General features: G+C 43.4%; 1 protein-coding gene across 13 annotated transcripts in view; it reads right to left on the reverse strand.

Annotated features, from left to right (window-relative positions):
* Positions 1-261: 261 nt before the first annotated feature.
* Positions 262-20,007, reverse strand: part of ank3a (ankyrin 3a) — a 97,696-nt gene continuing 77,950 nt past the window's right edge. For 10 of the 13 annotated variants that reach the window (XM_069144491.1, XM_069144496.1, XM_069144488.1 and 7 more), the window contains 8 exons: positions 11,921-19,183; positions 10,964-11,038; positions 10,470-10,601; positions 10,032-10,175; positions 6,267-7,755; positions 5,904-6,066; positions 3,698-3,783; positions 262-2,326 (listed from right to left, as the gene is read on the reverse strand). In XM_069144491.1, coding sequence (XP_069000592.1) covers positions 3,718-3,783; positions 5,904-6,066; positions 6,267-7,755; positions 10,032-10,175; positions 10,470-10,601; positions 10,964-11,038; positions 11,921-19,183 — 9,332 coding nt within the window. In that variant the 3' untranslated portion in view covers positions 262-2,326; positions 3,698-3,717. Of the gene's footprint in view, positions 2,327-3,697; positions 3,784-4,814; positions 4,929-5,068; positions 5,153-5,477; positions 5,556-5,903; positions 6,067-6,266; positions 7,756-10,031; positions 10,176-10,469; positions 10,602-10,963; positions 11,039-11,920; positions 19,184-20,007 lie in introns of all 13 variants that reach the window. The other 3 variants (XM_069144495.1, XM_069144492.1, XM_069144494.1) reach the window with 2 other exon arrangements.

Here is a 20,007-nt window from a genome sequence, read left to right on the forward strand (position 1 = left end):
GTTAGATACCAGCAATATGTTCAATCAGCAAAAACTGTTGCTGCCTGGCCCCACAAGGCAGTCTGCAAATATAATGAAGAAGCCCTGGAGATTTTTGCTCAAGGACACTTTGGTGAGGAAGAAGAAGCACATAACTTTGGCTGAGGGGCAGTGTCTCTCGTGACATCACTACCCATCACATTGCTTACATAATAAAAAAAAAAAAAAAAACTGTTCCAAGGACACAAAGACAAGAACAGAAACAACGGTGCTGCGAAATCATTGTTTTTTTTATTTTTTTTTTTATTTTTAAGGTCGATTTTTTTTTTTAAAGACGTCTGAAACATTTGTGGTGGCATCATTGCTGCTATAGCCTCTAAAAGACCTTGAATAACCAAAGTGCTAGAATAGTTACATTTCAATGGCTTCACTCTGTTAGTAAGAATTGTACATCAAAAAATCTGCTCAGGTGAAAACACATATCAAACAAAATTGATAGTTCAACCATATCAAAGGATCCTCTACCCCCTGATTTACATAGTATTATGAGGGGATGTGGTACAGCACCCATATCAGACTTCCTTTAAACCCTCCCTCCCCCCAAAAAAGGAAAACAAAAAAGTTACATAGTTTTCATGTCCACAGCATAGACATCAGCATACTGAGCCGTCGCACCAGTAGAACACCACACTTGAACTACATGGGCATCTAATGAAAACCAATACAAAGATAATTCCTAATGTAATGTGAAGTAAAATTTTGTCAGTGAGCTAGTGAAAACAATTCTATTCGACACTGCATATACAGACTCTCAAGCCTAAAGAGATCACACAGTTTCAGAGTTAAACACAATTTATTTAATGCTTAAATAATTGCTTTTGACCATCCAGTGTTTTTGTCATACAATATGCTATTTAGCGCTACAATCAAATAATGTCTTTGTGTCCTTAATGTGAGTAGGTTTTAAATTAAGGAAATATTTCACCAAAAAAAAATCCAAAATGAAACGCCCCCAGTTTTCCTTTAATACCACAGCAGCCGTTCGAAAACCAAATCAACACACCGCTAAAATGATTACAAACAGTCTAACAGTGTACAGAGACTCCTACACCTTATAGCCAATACGCACAATACAATTATAATTTTACAGCGAGCCAGCCTACTAGCATTTACATTCAGAATACTTCGTTCTCGTAACAGAAACTGCCCTCCAGTTTTACACAGACAGACAAAACATCACATCCTCAAGAAGCTATAGAACTTTTTTTCATCCTCAACCTGACATGATAAATGCTTTAATGGTATCCTTTTTTCCATTTAAAATATAAAATTGGTGACAAATGTTAGGGCTATATGTGCACAGAGATAAAGGGTTTTGTATTTGTCATTTGAATACAGTGTTTGCAAACTTGTAAAAATTGTACTTAAAATAATGTGAACAGCATGCATGAAAATATGAGTACTCTGAAAGGCTGCTTTTTTGCAGGATTAGATCCATTCCCACTTTGGGAATTAATGAAATTTGATTTTTTTCTGGAAATTTCCTCTGTTAAAATCAAATCAGCTTTTTTTCATGTACAAACATTATACCTGCTCTAATAAGTAATTATACAAGAACCTGTGAAGTTACACTCAAATCTTCAAAAGTGGAACCGTTTCAGTAAATTCTGAAAGCACTTGATAAGGTCACTCTCCTCAGTGCATTCTCAACCACTAACTTATCCCCCCCCCTTTTTTTTTTTTAAAGAATTATACACATTGTAATTTTATATACAGAAAAAAGCTTTTTGTGTTAGTTTAAGTTTTAAAAAGGAAGGAAAAAAAAAATCCCAAAACAATTTACATCCTGACAACAATGGGTTCAAGAAAAAACTATAAGGCGAGTGTTGAAGTTGGATCAGAAGTGTTCCATTTGATTTTTTTTTTGTGTGTGTAATTGTGTCTACTTCATTCTTTCCACCCACCACGTGGATTGAGCTCTTGTGCCATCTTTGGTCACAGTTGCACCTGTGTGGTTGTCAGGAATGGGGAGTCTTTAGTCGTTCTCACAGCAAACGACGCTCCTTGAAAAGCTCTCGCAACACCGGTGGACCGTTGGCACGTATTGTTTCACACAAAACAGGAAGCAGAATCATTGTCCCATGGTCCACCACAGTCAGAAAGTGAGAACCTCCTGGTTGTTTGATTGACAGGGAGTGAGTTTTGTCATGCTCATGCGGTCAGAAGGGTCGACTCCGCTCGCGTGAAAACCGTTTGTTTGAAGCAGATAGTTGCAGTCCTGACTGTGGAACTCTCAAGCCCTTTGAACACTTGATCCCAGGAAGCATCTCACTTGGTTTTTGCACATCTGTAAGACAAAATAGGACATCACATATTGTAGCACATTTACTGTAACTCTCGACAAGTTTATAGAACATTTCTTAATGAAATTCCATTTTCAATTGAGGGAAATATTATATATCTTTACATGTCAAATTTCACTGAAAGAGTGTGACTTTCTCTCATAAAAGATTTTCATCCCCTTTAAAGGGTAAAAAACTCACAATCTTCCATTCCTTTGTATGACAAAATGACAACAAGACCCGATGGTTCGTGGGTTGTTATGGTGACCTCTGTTACCATAGAAATTCTTCACCACACTTCACAGCAGTGCCATTTTATTTTTAAATCAGTTTTCTACAGATGGAGTGATTCACTGCAAACATAACATAAGGGCGAGCAGCAGTAGGGATTAACAGTCTGGCCGGTGGGATAACAAACTCTTTTTGGATGCTACAATGCTGTTGTGAGTCGGGGATTTAGTGGACAAAAACAGGCATGAAGGTTATCAGCGGGGCAACATAATGCTGAGGTGTGTACCGCCCATCAGCCCTGCTCCCTTTGTAGCTGCTCCCTATTCACACACACTCAGGGAACACAGATGGCAGAAATGTTGCCAGAGGATAACCGGGCTGAGACCAGTCAGCCTTTTGCACTGAGTCTGTGTGGCAGTGAAACAGAGCAGCTCTCTTATTAAAGAATGACATTATATTTGTTTTCTTGCTGAATGTTAAATAAGATCAATACCAGTCTAATGTACAGTACTGTGCAAAAGATTTAGCCATTTTACATGAGAAGGATCTTTTCCATTATGCAGTAATATGAGGAAGTATGACAACGAGTCTTAAAGAACTATTCAGCAAGAAGGAGAACAACCAATGATATGGTCCCTACACAGTTGTGATCTCAGAGTCAATCCGGGATTACATGAATTGACAGAAGGATGTACCTCTACAAAATAACTGTGGCAAATTCTCCAAGAGAACTGGAACAACCTAACCAGTTATGCTAAAAAACAATCCACCAGAGAGTCTGAGCTGGTTTGACAGCTAAGGGTGGTCACGCTAAATGTTGATTTGACTTTGAGCAAAGTTAAATAATAATAACTATTCATGTTATTATTTTTGAAAGTATCCTCACATTACTTTGAGGGCCTACTCTAACTGCATAGTTACTTTGTCTAAAGTTACAAACCTCTAAATCACAATAATGAACATTTTTGGACATTGAATCATGAATAAATGCACGAATACAAAAATGAAAAGGTGGAGTTTCATGCAGTAATTATGCTTTGACTACTGTTTGTCCAACTGCTCAACGTTTTGCATTATGAGATGAAGAGGGCGATAATATACAGATCCAAACTGCACACTGATCTGTACACAGTAAGCTACTGTACCTGGTAGAGCACAACCATCCCTATGAGTGGTGCTTCTTATCTCCCGATCTTCTGTCATCCTTTCGCCTGCTATTCCTTGATCCATGCTACAAAACACAAACACACACAGAAGTATAGTTGAGAACCGGTATTCTTTCCCTCTGATAGGATGAAAAAAAAGTTGCAAACCAACATACACCTGAAACAGCAAACCAAGAAAAATGAGAAAGAAAAACTCCACACAGCGAAGGAACAGCAATCTGAAACTAAATGGTTGCGTCTTTATAGCACTTTTATCCAAAACGCACAGCAATTTACAATTTGACAGAAGGAAAAGTTAGTAGTAGCGTTGCTGTAAGAAATATAATTAGGTCCCAAACCACACACCAACTAGACACCTAGAAAAATAAACATTTATCTTATGGACAGAGTTAGAAACAAAAGAAGCAGAGTGTATTTTCACAGCAGAGTCATAATGTTGACTAATTGGTTAAATGCTTTAAAAGACCAATAAATCCACACAGTCAGGAGCAGCGCACTCAGCAGCCCCTTTGTTATGTAAATACAATAGACACCGCACACAATCCAAACACAACATGCAAGGTTGCACTTCTGCATTTTTGTGTATTTTTTGTCATGAACAGAGATAATGAGGACCGTTATCTCAAACCAGTTTATCCAGTGTTCCAACAACAAAAAAATCACCTGCACCAGCGGAGGAAAACATGATCAAATCCAACTGATTCCATTTTTGACTTAAAGCTGCACTCAAACAGAAATTAGATCTTAAATTTAACATTTCAAATTGCTCTGTTTTAGAGACATGATTTCTGTCTTAAATTCTTTAACCACATTTTTTCTCTTAACAATCCTCCTAAATAATCTTTAAAGAAAAGTATTTTATTCACACCAGTGGGTCGGTGACGGTACATTTCCCATTTAGAAACCCTTCCTTTCTGTTTCAGCCCCACTTGCCCAGCGCAGCTTTAAGTCTAACTTTTGAATCAGCTGATAAACTCCCTCCGATTATGTTCTCATAACTACTCATATTTTCTGACAGGAGTCAGGAGAACAGTATCGGGGGAATCCCGTCCAGATTAAACGAGGAACACAATTAGAGAGGTGTTTTTATGCCAACCTCTGACCCATCTTCTGGCACAATGGGATTGAGCTGAAGGTCTCTGTGCCACCTGTCATCTCCTTGGTTTTCAGGTGTGGGAGTAGACACCCGTCGAATAACCTTTCTGATCACCTGCTCGAGGGGGAAGGATGTCAACAAAAAGGGAGAAAAGATGCGATGGTGTTTGCTTTTATAAAAAAAAAAAACATTAAGCTCCTGTTCCTGTGAGAGGTTTTATTCCGAAGCTGAAAGACATTAAAGTCATACGTTACTTTTCTACTGACGAGGTTACCATCATGGTCCATGTAGTGTTGCTCTGTTATAGACTCGCCTGGGATATTCTTTGCTTCTTCTCCCTGCAAGTGTTTGTGGTTAGCACATGAATAAAGGCTCAATGACCTTCTGATGACTTCAAACATGATTAAAAAAAAAACCTTCACCATCACCATCACCACACGAGACAACACCTCAGGAGAGAAGAGCATCCACGTCCAAAAGAGGCTGGGTTAGTCTTTAACCATATTTGCATATTTATGCATACGCATATCCACACAAGTAGAACTACCAGTTCACTAAGTAAGAAAAATACTACGACCCACACCAGACCTACGAGTCTACACTAAACCAAACCAAACCAAACCAAGACGCAGCCCTGCCTTCTGCTTCGGGCTCTCAGGGTACCTTTAAAATGAGACGCCGTTTGAAGATTCGGGTGGTTACAGTCTGCTCTTCTTCTGAACCAGAATCTACACTAACCCGCTGCGGAGGAAGGTGTTATAAAATCATTACACAGTGGAGGGAGTCAGCAGGAGAAGGAAGCACATGTACCGGTAAAAGAATTAAATTAGGTGAGACATTTCTGTTGATGGCCTTTCAACTCCGTGGTTGGCTGTATCAAAAAAAAAGAGAAACCTCAAATAATTCTAATAGTTTCTTTAGCACAACATATAGATTCAGATTTCTCCTGCAATAACAAGATAATAAGATAACAATAATACTCACAATGTATAACATTATTGTGCTTTAGTACAGAAAATAAAGGGGATTACACTCGACACTGTTACATCTACCATTTAGGATCTTTTTTATTAATCCATGTAGTATTACCTGGACTTTTTTCTCTGACACGAGGGCTCCCTCCTCCTTCCTGCCATTTGATGATTCTGATGAGCCGCCCTGAGGTGAGTGCTTTGAGTTGTCGCCGTTCTGTCGGGACCTCCCTGATTCGCCCCGAGACGAGGATGTGATGGAATCACTGGAGTTCTCTTGGCTGTCGAGTAAGAAACACCGAATTAGTTTTCCTAGTATCACGATAATAACAAGAGCTGTTAAAACACATCATCTGAGAAGGTTTCTAAAAAGATGCACCGTAACAGCAGTTGATTTCAACTTCAGGTTGAAAACAATTCTGGGAGGGTTAATATTTTTAAGGGATTCTGTTTGGACATTATGATTGTGTAACACTTTTACCTTTCCCGCCTGTCAAGCAGGTCTGAGCTGACACTGCGGCCCGGCGTTGGCGGCTCCACGTTGACGCTGGATGAATCACTCTGCCAACCTGAAAGTGAACAGATGTCTTTTTCTGCCAGTTCAGCCTGATCAAGAATCTCCTGAGCCCTGGACCCGGTCATCTCTCCGTCCTCCTCCTCCTCCTCCTCTGAGCCTTCTTCTTTCTTCACCTCCTCCAACAGAGATCCTAAAGGCTCTTCTGTGAGTTCTTTGTCTCCCTCCTCCTCTTCCTCATTGGATCCAGACTCACTGGGCTGAAGTTCCCCAAGTGCCTCAACCCAGGCTTGAGGTGAGAGGTCAGATACAGTCTGTTCAGCAGCTGCCAGCTCTCCTTCTGATGTCCCGCAAATATCTCTTTCACTGCCACACAACCCTTCATCCTTTAACTGCAGTTCTCCATCTGTGTCATCTCTTCTGTCACACTGGAAAACCCTTTCCTCACCGTCTACTTCAGGTTTTTGAACGTCAGGTGTTTCCTCAATACCCTCTTTGACGGTCTCTGCTTCGACTACAGTACAACCTTTTTCCACTTCATGCCCAAATTCTGTCAGACTAATCTGCTCTTCAGACATTTCCTGTAACTCTTTCACCTCTTCAACCTCACAGGCTGCACCCTTATTCCCATCCTGAATAAAATCATGCTGCTCATTTATCACAGCTTTCTCTCCCCCTGCAGACCCGATCGTCTGCTCCACCAAAATGTCCCTTTCTTCTGCCAACCTACACCTATCCTTTGTTATCATCTCACATTTTCTTTCTACATTTTTAATCAAATCCTGCTCCACCCACTTTTCCACTAATCCGTTTCCCTCAGCTAACTCTGCTGCAACCATTTCAACAACCTTCTCTATTTCTTCTGTCACTTCCTTTTCACCTCCTTTCAAACCTAGATCCCCTTGTACCCCGTTGAGGGCTCCCATCTCCACTCCTCCATCTCCCATGTGTGCTCTGTCAGGCGATGAAGGGGTTATCGATGAGACTGATGACAGTGAAGGGGAAGATGTGGAGTATGCCATGTCAATGTCCAATTCGCACATCGCGGGGAAGGTCTGCGACCTGGGCTTGTGGGTCGGCTCCATTTCTTGAAAAGACCTGTCCTCCTCCTCACTCAGAAGCAGTTGGTCGTTCAGAGCGATGTGAGGCTTTCTGACCTTGGAAGGAACAGGATCGGGGAGTTCAAAGACGGGGACAGACAGGGCGAGCTCACAGGGTCTGGGGGGGCTCCTAGGAGGGCTGTCGGGCTCTCTGCTAGTGGGTTCTATCTCCGGGCTCCAGGGCAGGGCTTGAGGCTGGGTGTCGGACAGCAAAGGGGTGTCTGGTTCTGGGTAATGATGCGGTTGGTGTTGGGAAAGGGAAGGGTTGGGGGTGACGGGGAGTTCGGGCTCCAGGAAGTGTGGATCAGAGTGCAGTGCGGCGGGGGACTGCAGCTCCGCTAGAATGCTCTGATAATCTGCAGGTGACAGGATGACAAATGTAGAGACATACACACAGCGAAGCATGCCACAAAAGAATATAACACCCCAAAAGACACACAAACCCTAACAAATACACCATATGACATGGACAATGGCACAGAGGCTCAAGTGTAAAGCATGTATCCAGACAACCACTAGCTGCGATGATCGATTGTCAACAGCTACTGTGTAACGGCAAACCAATAACAAATATGCAGTAAAATGTAATCATAGTTTTTTTTTGAATGTTTGAAAATGCCATATTCCACAGAAAATAATTAATATATAATATAATATAGATCATAAAGGCAAATTTTTGTCATGTTTATCGGTTGTTCTGATTTTGAGAAAGTGTTAATTCAGCAGTTTTATGAGTTAAGACTGAAAATGGGACACATTAGTGACATAAGGCCACATAACTCCTAGTGTGGGATGGAATGTCATTTTAATATTTACCGGGGTGTTCTGTTACATGTTCACATGAGATAGATGACAGATGAGAGTTGTGAGAAGGAAGAGTCGAGGAGAAGGAGCGAAACACAGCGCAGAGCACGCTAGATGAATATTTCCATTGTGGAAGGGTCGATGTGAGTTTGAGTTGGAGGTGGATTGGCTAAGGGCACACGAGTACACTGGCAAGCAGGACAGGGCGACAGGGAGCGGAGAGGAGGGGAAGAAGGAGTGGGACTCGGGCAACGGGACCCTGTGGGGGAGACGGGAGGGAGAGCACACAAAGAGAGGGGGGAGACAGGGCGGGAGGAGGAGGCCAGCAGGGCCGCTAAAGACTCTTTGCTTGGAGAGGCGGGAATGGAAGGCGAGGCCGTGCCTAGAGTTGAGGAGGGGATGCGGTCAGATGGATTAGGGGCTTGGTTGGTGCGTGTGGTTTCAGGTTTGAAGGGGGCAGCAGGTTGACAAGACAAGTCAGCGGTAGATCCGGATGATGTGAGAGAGGAGGGGAATGGTTCTGCTTCTGAATGGTTTGGAGTGGTAGTTGGGAGAGTGGGGAAAGCTGGGGCAGATGTGGGAGAAGTCGGGATGGATGGAGCCAAGAAGGGAATAGGTGACGGAGAGTTGGGAGTAGGTGAAGGTAAAGGTGAAGTGATGAGGGGGATCGGGGAGGACAGGTGGGGCGAGTAGGGGAAGGTAGGGGACTGACGAGGGTCATCGGGGGGGCACCGAGGGACGGGGTGCAGGGAAAGCGAGGAGAGGAAGTTCAACTGCGGTGGTTGAAATGGTGCCAAAGGTGCCAAGTCTTTGAGCGAAATGGAAGACTCATAGCTGGGGGAGCGGCGTGGGGAAAAGGGTTGGCAGTTTAGTGCTGCAGGAAGTGTGAGGGGAGAGGGTGGGGGTGTCAGGGTGGATGCTAGATAGAGGGGACAGGATGTCTGGCGGATGAAAGCTGCTTCAGTGCTTCTGGGAGTTAAGGGGATAATTATGCAAACTATGGAAAAGGGACGATGCATGAAGAGACAAAAAAAAAGAAACAAAAAGTGAAATGAAGAAAGTAGAAAAAAGAAACATGCTTGCACAACATGACAATCAATGAATAAAATGGATGGATAGGGAGCGGACACATGTAGATGTGAGCAACACATGACTCTTAATTTGTTAAGAGTTGTTATGTGCTGTTATCAGCAGTGGATACTGCTGTTGGGGAGGTGATGGGAGGCAGGAGGAACAGGAGGAGGCAGTTTGGCTTCACAGAGGAAGAGATTCTCTCATCTATCCAAGGAAGGCTCAGAGGAACTGGAGGAGAACTAGGAGAGCTAAACTAAATCAACAGAGGAAATCAAACTCTACAGGGTTACATCATTTCTACTCAGATCAGACATAATTGAAAAACATTTAAAGCAGTAGGTAGTATGCAGCATGCACTTAGAATGGGACTTTAACAGTGAATATTGCTCATTTGTGACAACTGGATACACCATGGTGGATTGTAGGGGAGTATTCACCCTGAGCATGACCTGATTTAAATAAAAATGTTGATTAAAATCAATGAAAATGTTCTTAAAAAGTTTTAATTTTAATTAAAAAGAATGAGGATTTGAAATGTAAAGTAGATTACCGTAATTATTGTTGTGGCAAATATATAGCAGAAGCACATTAAGAATTTCTTTGGGGATACAGTAGGACCCAGTTGTCCAAACAAAGTCCAAATCTGACTGTAAATAAACTAATCTAGAGATTTGCACTCGGACATCATGCATTGGCACAACAAAAAAGGTAGCAGGGAGAGGTAAGAGGTCAGCTAGACAGAGCTAAACTTTACCATCAGCCTGATCCCGGAAAACAGCGTTATCATCGGCAAAACATCTCGTGCCTGAAATGTTACCATAGTCAAATATTGGGCCCTCCAGTAAAGTCACAATATCCATCCGATTGACTTTGGTCAGCACTGCAGTTAAGGCATCCGCTGTGGAAAGAAGATGGAAACTTTAATAGAGTCTCGATGAAGTAAGGTTTTTAGATTTGAGCAAAAGGGATTGCAATGTTAAACTTATCAGTACAAATTATAGTCTGCTCCTAAATTTAAGTATCTTGTCCAGATTGTTGAGCGTGAAAAGCATTCGAAAATGAATCCTCTGAAGGTGATGAACTTTTCGCCTTAAATCAGGAGTAGGAAATCTTAAAAAGAATGAGAACGAAAAAGAAAGAGAAAAGAAAAGCAGACAAAGAATACAATCTTCAGATATGAAAATAGTCTTACTTGTGGCGTTTTTCCCTTCCCGACTGACCCATTTCTTAAGAAGCATGAAGCTCTGTGCTGTCAGAGAGTTGGGGTTGTCTAGGCTGATGTGGTTGATCTCATCCACTTTGAAGTTCATCTCCCGAGCCAGCTCTGTGATGGTACACAAATAGCAACTCAAATACTCTGTAGTGTCCTTCATTATATTTTTAGTGCGAGCACACAAATAATAGGGTATCAAATACAATGTTAATGTAACAATTATACATGTATTGTTATTAATAAAACAGCTTATGCCTCATCACTATATTTAAATTTCAACTCTTTCCTCTTTGTTCATTTTACGTCATCTTTAAGTTCTCCTTTCAAGTCTACATTAGAACAGCATATAGTGACAGTCAGTTAGCCTGAAGATGGCAGCAAATAATAGGGGCTGAGACTGATCGGGCCTGTCCAGAAAATTAGGTGGGAGGGTACTGAGAGAAAGAAATAGAGCAATGCAGTGCAATCCTCACCAGTCCAACTGAGCCCGAGATGATCAGCAACGATGGCCATTCGCAGGTCTGTTCGCTCACAAGGACTTTGGGGACCTGGGAAGATAGAGGACAATGATTCATTAATACCATTCACATTCTTCTTCCCCTTTACACTAATGTAAAGATGTGAAAATAAATGTGTATAATTTTCCTTTTCTGGCCACTTATTATTCAGAATTAACCACAATAATTATAGTTGTGTAAAAAATATTCATATTACAATGGTTAGCATGTCACTCTTAAAGCTTAGATTGATTACTTCCCCAAGATGGCAAGAAAAGGATATTTCATACTGAAGACATTATGGCCAACTTAAATATATACAAAGAGTAAGTGGTGCCCTGTGACTGTTTGTGGTATGTATCCTCTAGGCAGGCAGTAACTGTCATGAGAACCACACAAAACAAAGCATAACATGACTCATCGTAGTTCTACAAATCTAGGGTGGAAAGATCTATGTTAGAATCTAAAATGTCAACATGCGGAAACGCTTTTGTGTGTTTTCTCTGCCATTACTAGTTAGTTTAAATGACAATTGCATGGAAATTCTGTAAGAACAAACTACCACAATATCTCAGTAACCACCCTGCACGGAAAGACAGACAGACAGACCAGGGAGTTGTCAAACAAGGGACTGGTTGTGCCAGTGACCAGTCACTACTACTGGCATGCTCACTCTATTATACGGAAGTTAAACAGGGTTGAAGGAGGGGAACAGAGGAAAGAGAATCTTGCAACACGGACAATACAGTACACAGTACATCAATGACAAAAAAATAAATTTAAATGACAGCTACTGTTCTGAAGAGAATATGTAAACACGCCACAGGCATTCCATTCAATCCATAAAACGATCACAACGATGTCATGCAACTAAAAGTGAAATATATAAATATATAAGATGTATTTTAAACATAGTGTGAAAGTTTTACAAACTAGGCTTGATCTCCGCGATGGGAGGCGTTCGAGACCCTGTGAGTCCCTGACTGCCCTCCTTCCCACCAGTCCGCCTACTCCTCCTGCTCCTCTCACTGCCGGAGGCCCTGTCCGTCGTCGCCACCTTTGCCCTTACGGACGCGGCCCCGGCCTCAGCCCTCGAACCTCTACCAGACCTGGATGAGCGGGAGGGCTGGGAGGGCTGGGAAGGCTGGGAGGCGTCCGACAGAGAGGTGCTCCGGGAGGTGCTGTCTTCCTCCGACTGCTCTGTCTGCGTCTTTTTCTCCTCGTCTGACAGGCGGTCCACCAACTTTAGCGTCTCCCCGCTAATGCCTTTAAAGTATTCGATGGTGCGCTTACAAAGTTCACTAGGGTTCTCCTGTCTGTCCTGTCTACATGCTCCCTCACTCGTGACATTGCTGACCTGATGACTGTCCTTTAGTGGTAGCCTTGAGGGCAACTGAATGGCTGCTCTCCCTGTGTCCAATGTCCTCATTGGCTGTGAGGAAACCCGAACTGAAACAAGTGAGCTACCTGTGGCAGCAGGGCTGCTCTTCTTAACATCCTTGATTGGTATCCTAGACCTGGGCTCTACTTTGGCTATGGCTGGCTCTCTTCTTTTCTTGACCTCAACCTTCACTGCTTGTTTGGGCTTCTGTTTGCCTATGGCTGTTCCCTGCGTGTGAAATGACCACCCTGATGCTTTAACTGGAAGTCTTGACTTGGGCTGCTTCACTTCATTTTTCTTAACTGTTTCATTTTTCTGCTCCTGCACTTGACTGCTGCTGTGTACATCCACTCTCTCCTCTAACTCCCTGCAGAACAGTGTTTCTATCCTGCTTGCTTTCTGAAGGGTGGGCTCAGACGAGGACTGTAAATTAAACACCACACTACCACACTGAATGTAGTTGGCCTGAACACTGGAGGACTCAAGGTTATTGTTGTTGTTGCAGTTTTCAGAAGGGTAATCTCTTCTTTCTAACCTGGGCTCAGTGTGGCTGCTAGACTGGTTCTCTGTGCACTGACTCTCTATACTAATGTATTCTGGCAACATCTGACCCTCTGACATCTCAGCTTTACAATCGGTGAGATCCCCTGAGTCTTTTTTCACAGTTATCGAGGCGGCGATACCCATCTTAATAGGAGTGCGTAATTTAGAATCAACCTTAGAGGCTGTGATTGTGCACGAGGAGGCGGTCTCAGCTATGGCTTCGCAGGCGGGGGCATCAGTACCAGCATAGCCAGTGTCACTGCCAGGCTGTGCAGGGCTGCATTTTGCTGTAGTTGCTGCTGGTGTTGTTGGTGTAGTGCTGCTGTCTATGGTAGTGTCTATAACATTCACCTTCCCATCTACTGTGGCCCTCTCCCCTGTTTTTGACTGAGAGGAAAGAACCCCCGGGATCTTGCCCCCTCGCCCCTTTTCCCCTGTTTTAGGGTCAGAGGAATGCTCACCAATCTGGAAAAACTGAAGCCTCTCTTCAACAAAGTCCCGCTTGCTCATGTCAATAGCACCACTGCGGGTCATCTCAAACATCTTCCCTTCGTGGAAAGGGAAGGGGTTAGGCTCACTAGTCGGTGTGCTCTCATCAGTTGGTGTTCGAGCAGGGGTTGTGTCAGGTGTTGTAGCCTGCGATTTGTCCTCCACCGATAAGCCAAAGGGCTTGGGGTCCTCATCTTTTGTTTTGGACTCAAAAACCCCGTCGTTATCAACCCCTTTTGTGGACCATGGGTCAAAGTCCAGACCCTTTGTGGCAACAGTTTTAAAGGTTGAATTCAGCTCCTCTTCAAGTTGGTAGCCAAAGTAGTTTTCGCCAAAGCCCAGCCTATCTGGATGCCTTCCTTCGAGGGTATAATCCTTTTCATCTCCACTACTTTTCGCTGAAGATGTGCTGGTTTTAGTCTTTCCATTATCCCCCCCTTCCTCACATTTCTCCTCCTCTATTACTTCAAGCTTAGACTGACTAAATGAGCGGTCAGTTGTTTTTCCGTCATTAGACAGACTAGATGTTTTAGGGTCTTCACTCAGTCCGTCATCCTCATCCTGGAGGTCGTACCCATCTAAAGAGTCTATTTCAGTTGCATCCGTGTCATGGGAGAACTCAGCCGTGGTTGCTATGGAGCAGTCAGTAATTGACTGGTCATTCCCGTTTTGATCCAAGTCAACATCCTCAGCCTTTACATCAACATTGTTCTCAGACTCCTTATTATTTCCATTTTTCTCTGACCTTTGTTGGGGATGTTTCTCTTCCTCCTCTTTCATTTTGAAGGTATACTTTTTGATAGGGATGGGATGGAAGACAGACTCATCATCACTAGAGTCGCTGTTATCAGCTCCAGGGGGGATTGGAGATGGAGGCTGGACCCTGATGATTGGCTCAGCCAAGAGGTGCCTATCATGCTCCTCTTGTAGGTTCACCTCTATCATTTCTGTCTCTGCCTCAGAAGAAGCACATGAACCCTTTTTCTCAGGGTCGGACTGCTCTGCCTCTAAAGGAGGAGGAGGTGGAAACTCTATGTAAGCCACTCTTTTGTCCTTTGACTTATGTCTCTCTCCATCCTGTTTTTTACTGTGATTCTCTGGGGACGCAGGGTTAGATTTTTCCTTTGAGGGCTCCTTGTAGGTGAAGGTCTTCCCTTCTTCCTCCTCAGACTCCTCTGGGATAGGACTTGGCATGCCAGGCATGAAGCCTATCACAGAGTCTGGTGTTCTGGAGGTCAGACTCACTTCCTCTGAGCTGGGGGTCTCGGGGGTAACAGGGCTTTTCCCAGAGCTGTCCATGAAAGTCACTTGTTCTAGAGTGTCATCTTCTGGACTTCCTTGAGGAGATGGCTTTTGTTTGACAGAGTAAAATGCACCCCTAGTCTCATGCACTGTCCTACTCTCATGGCTTACTATCTTTTTGTATGTTCCAAGCTGCCCAGAGGCGGTTTCTTTCTCATACTGCTTCCCTACTTGGATGCTCACATACACAGGTAAGGGTTTAATATCTTTGAATCCCTCAGTGACAACTACAGGAGTTACTTGATCCAAATACTGTTCTTGGTCACTATCAACACCGTTACACACTACACTGGACAGGCTACCCTCTGATGAGTCTGTGGATTTTCCTACTGATGATCCACGAGTAGATTTGTTGGATTCAGAGCTACTGTGTAAACGATTTCTAGCAAAAGTAGGTATTTGAGATCCTGCCCTCTCATGTTGCTCAACAGATGCATCTAATTTTAAAGAGCTGGATTTGGAATTTTCTGAGAAATTAGACGGCTTTCTTACAGGAATTTGCGATTCCGAGTTTTTTTTTAGACCATCGTTGCTATTTGGACTTTCTCGGACAACAAATTCTGTGTAGATTATTTTCTTAGTCGTTTCTTGTCTTTGGGAATCGCTGTTATTGCAATCTTTCATAGAATCATGGATTAAAGAATGAGATAGTTTTGGAGACTGGGGTTTATAGTTCCCATACCCTTGGCTCTCCCATGTTTTGAATAACTTTTTCTCCTCCTGATCTTTTCCACTGCTCTCATGCTTGGGTGAGAATTTATTTGATTCAGTCTCCAGACATCTCCTCTGGTTTCCCGGACTGTCTGGTGTTTTTGGAATAGTTGAACCGGCAAACACCTGATACACAGGAAGCTTACTTTCCTGGAGTTTCCTGATAGGAGGATTTGAATTTTGGCCACCCTGAGAACTCCTATCTTGCCTTTGAGCCTCTTGCTCAAACTTTAGCCTGACTGCACTGACTTTGGAGGAAGACATTTGTAAAGGTTTTTCACCTGTGCTTCCCTGTGATTTACCATCTCCTTGTTTTCTTGGGTCTGAATCACTGTACTGTAGCAATACTCTCCTTTCGGGACTGCTGGGTAAACTAGCACATTTCCTGTCACTTGAGCTGAACCTGTCTCTTAGCCTTTCTCGGCTCCACTCTTCCCCACTACCCCCGTTCCTATACGCTGATCTCTCTGGACTGCTGTGTGTAGAACTGGGCCCAGATCGTGATTCTCTGAAGTCTGGCCTGCGAGATTTCTTTTCCGGAGATGAGAGCTCATCATTGAGCTGTTCTGTTTTATCACGAAAGAACTGAGATACTTCACTTAGTTTTTCCTCTGCCTCTTTTACAGTCCTGTCCACTCTGTCCTCATACATAAGCTGTTGTCTGTCCTTGTTTTGTGTGTCATCCGTCACACGCATCCAAACTGACTGTTTTGGGCTACCAGGCTCAGAAGAATACTGCAAAAGTGTGAGTTTGTCAAAGTTATCATCAACATTGGCCATTCGTCCAGATTTGTCAAAGACATTTCTAGATGACCTGAAGACATACTCTGTCCTTGGCCCAACTGATCTACCCTCACTGTGACTGCTTCTGTCTGGTGAGTGGAAGCGAGACCTATCCCTCAGATATTCCTCCGTATCAGAATGAGACTGATCAAATTTGTCAGAGAGTAACATTTTCTCTGCAAAATTGTAGGATTCTCCCCTAAGCTCTGATGATTCGTCCTCATTGTACTCTACAGATTGTTGGCTAAGTAGCTTTAGTGTTTTGTAGGAGTCATCTGCCATGAGCTGGGCTGAACTAGGGCGACTGTCTTCCTCCTGCGACATGGGTGTGTTAACTCTGGGGGAGTCAAGGTACACTGGAAGAGACTCCTCAGGCTCCTCCTCTTCTTGTCTACTGCCTGGGTAGTAATACATTTCCTTCTCTGCATGGTTTTTTGTCTCTCTGATGATGACCTCCGTGGGTTCTGTTTTGTTGCCTTTTTCAATGTGAACCTCAATTATCCTTTCAACCTTAGGTTTAGAGTTGATGTTCTCGAGGACTCTTTGTGATGCTTCCTCGTTGGTTGACTTGTGTTCAAACAGTCCAGCCAGCTCTCTAGAAGGGTCTTTGCCTGACTGAAAAGCCTTCATTATGTCATGTACGGACATAGTTTCCTCACACCTCTCCGAAGCAGCTTCTTTGCCAGGTGGTTTGTGGTACACCATCCTGGTGGTGGTAGTGATGTGAGTTTCCTCCTTTACCCTCATCCCTTTTCCCATTGGATCTTCATCAGGGCTGACCTTTATTGAATAGCATTTATTCTGGTCTGGACTAGATGGAATTTGACTCTGATACACTTTAGGATCTGAATCAATATATCTGACAGGATGTGTATCTTCCATTGCGAGTTGTTTGGTATCCTCTGGGGACTCATAGCTCCTGATGACATGGACAACCTCAGTCCTAGTCTCGGTGATCACCGGTGGAACTGGGATATCCTGAAAAAGGGCCTTGGGACCCATGCCTTCTGCACTTTGAGGAGCAGAGGGTGTCCTTTCACTCCTGGTCTCAAAGCCACTGTCTGAGAGAGGACTTTTATCCTGTTCATGTGAGATATCATCAGGAGATTCGAGCACAGTGTCTGCTCCAAAAAGCGCATCTGCTATTTTACTGATCTCTTTGTCTGAAGGTGAAGAGCGCATGTTTGTTGGTGGCATTTTGAGTTTATGCTCCTGCACTGCTATAGTGGGTTTTAGGACACGTTTCTGCTTCTCCTTGCCTTCTCCTTCTCTTTTGCCCTCATCTGGTTTAAGCTTTGAGTCATGCATTTTGGAGAAAGAGCTGCTGCCCACATCATTAGCCAGGTAGTCAACCACTTTGGAGAGATTGAAATCTCGATCAGGTATCGTTTTTGATTTGGCTTGAGGAACCACCGTCTCATATCTTGGTGGATAACTCCAGTTGCTTGGTGGCTGCTCGACTTGTACTTTTGAGAAATGTATGTCATCCAATGAACCCCTTGACGTGGAAACCCTACCATCCTTCACAGCATCTTTAGTGAGAATTTCGCTCACTTTGACCAAGTCTTGCTTTACTTTTTCCACAATCCGATATGGTTCCTCGTCCTCCATCTTAGCCTCTTTGGGGGAATCAGACTGAAATCCTTTATTGGCTGTGGAATTTGGGTCTGTCTGCAAAATAGCCGACATTCTAATCAAGTCCTCCTTCATATCGGCTACATCCTTCAGAATTTCTTGGCTGGATGACAGCGGTGTTGTGGTGTTGGATTTGAGGCCAGCAGAAAAAAGAGGAGCTTTGATAGGGGAGAGAGTTCTTGCAAAGGAAGACTGCATCTGAGCATTCACCTCTGTGGGCACAATCTTCCTTGGGGACAGAAGAGCAGCAGCTGATTTTGACACCTCAGGTAACTTTTTAAACTGGGGATCTGGCAGCACATTAATAACAGAGTACACTGGAACAGTCATTGTACTGGATGTGGCAGCAGTGGTGGCATTAGGCGGGGATCTTAGAGAGGGGTAAAGAGAATTAGAGGCTGATGATCTAATGGACTGATACGAGGAGGATGCAGAAGACGACATGGACTTCAGGGTGCCATAGCCAGCAGAGCAAGAATTGAATGTTTTTTCAACCTCATCAAAGGCTGCATTGACGCTTGTAGTTGCAGCATTAGTGGTTGCTTGTATTCTCTCTTGCAGACTGCTGGTGAGAAGAGATGTCGGTGATGAAGAGCGGTACTGTGTTGGGGACACAGTTCCATTGATCAGAGCTGCAGCACTTGGAGAGGTGTTGGATTTAAGTGGTGATGAAAGAGAGGAGAACAGGATTCTTGCAGGGCCAGTGGCATCTGAGGCAAAGGAACGCACAGAGGAGAGACCGGGGACTGTTTTTATAGGTGAGGAGGATGTTGTGCCACTAGAGGCTCCCATTATGGTCTTGTATGGCAGTGGGGAACTGAACATATTTAGAGAGGATTTGGGAGAGGTTGGTGGAGTCATGCTCATGGATGTTCTCTCAAGAAGAGCGTTTCCTCCTCCAGAGACAGTTATAGGGGAGGTCCTAGCAGACAATGCCGCCAGTCCTTTCATAGATAAAGGGTCTGGGGCACTTTTCCCTGGTGAAGCAAGGGGACTGGGGGTGACCTGAACAGGGTACTGTGCTTGCTGGACAACCGTTTTTATTGGAGAGGAAATGGTTCTGTAAGACCGGATGGGAGAGGCCATGTCACTAACTGACTTTACAGAGGACGCAGGTGATCCAGGGATGTTGGTCTTGATGGGGGAGGCTGAGTTGATGGACCAGACAGACTTTAATGGAGAAGCAGAGGGCGTGTTGGATGACGAACTGGAGAGGGAGCCAAACCCAGACTTGGCTTGGCCAGGGACGGCGACAGGAACAGGCGGCCACGCCTGATAAGATCTCGTTGAAAAGACAGGTTTGTGAGGGTAGCTAGAAGGCTGTGTTCTCGGCGAGCTTCGATCAGTTGTTTCTTCAACAATAATTTAAAACCAAAAGCAACAAAAAAGCAAACACAAAAGGTAACAGAAAATAATTTGAAATAAAACATAAAAACCAGAAAGAGAAATTTGAGTCAGTCAGAAAGGGCATTATTCACAGCAGCAAAGCAAAATTTTACACATGAATTGTGAGCTCATATGACCAGTGATGATGACTAATGACAAAATACACTCGATACAGAATGAAGAGTGGATATGAACAAAAATGCTCAACATGTAGTAGAGGTGACAACAATGACATGATAACCAAAAAGTACAATTCCATTGACTTTTGATGTGCTTATCTATTTGCCTACTTGCAACAGTGCCTTTTACTGTACATGTTTGACAAAATGTGTTTGTCCTTTCATTTGGTACATTTTCAATGCCAGAGGACCCCACAAGTGTATATCATTGTAAAAATATCACCTTGCTTGTTTGGTCATGACTTAAAATAAAATATGAGGTTGCACTTTACAAAAAGGTACAAGTGAATTAATCATCCATGCCCTGCAATTTAAGGTATAAGTTTGAAGTTTTATCAACACTTGTGAACATATTTTAAATCTGATTAAATAATTGTTCACAACATTTAAAAAAAAGACTTGGATGGGCAATGTGTGTATATTAAAACAAAGCAAAAATAGTCCCTCAGGTTTTCTGTGTCCTTATAAATCAAAGTGCCGCATGAAAACTGCTACTAAAATAACATAATCATTGCATAGTAGGGTATGCCATGTTTTGTAAAGGGCAAAAATGCAAAAATCTTGGTCTAACATAATATCACTGTTGGGGAAAGTCAAGTTAATGTAAAGTG

Source organism: Embiotoca jacksoni, unplaced genomic scaffold (genome assembly GCF_022577435.1).
Source record: "Embiotoca jacksoni isolate LCO1_2020_lvr unplaced genomic scaffold, fEmbJac1.0.p SCAF_12, whole genome shotgun sequence".
In the NCBI taxonomy this organism is placed as follows: Eukaryota; Metazoa; Chordata; class Actinopteri; family Embiotocidae; genus Embiotoca; species Embiotoca jacksoni.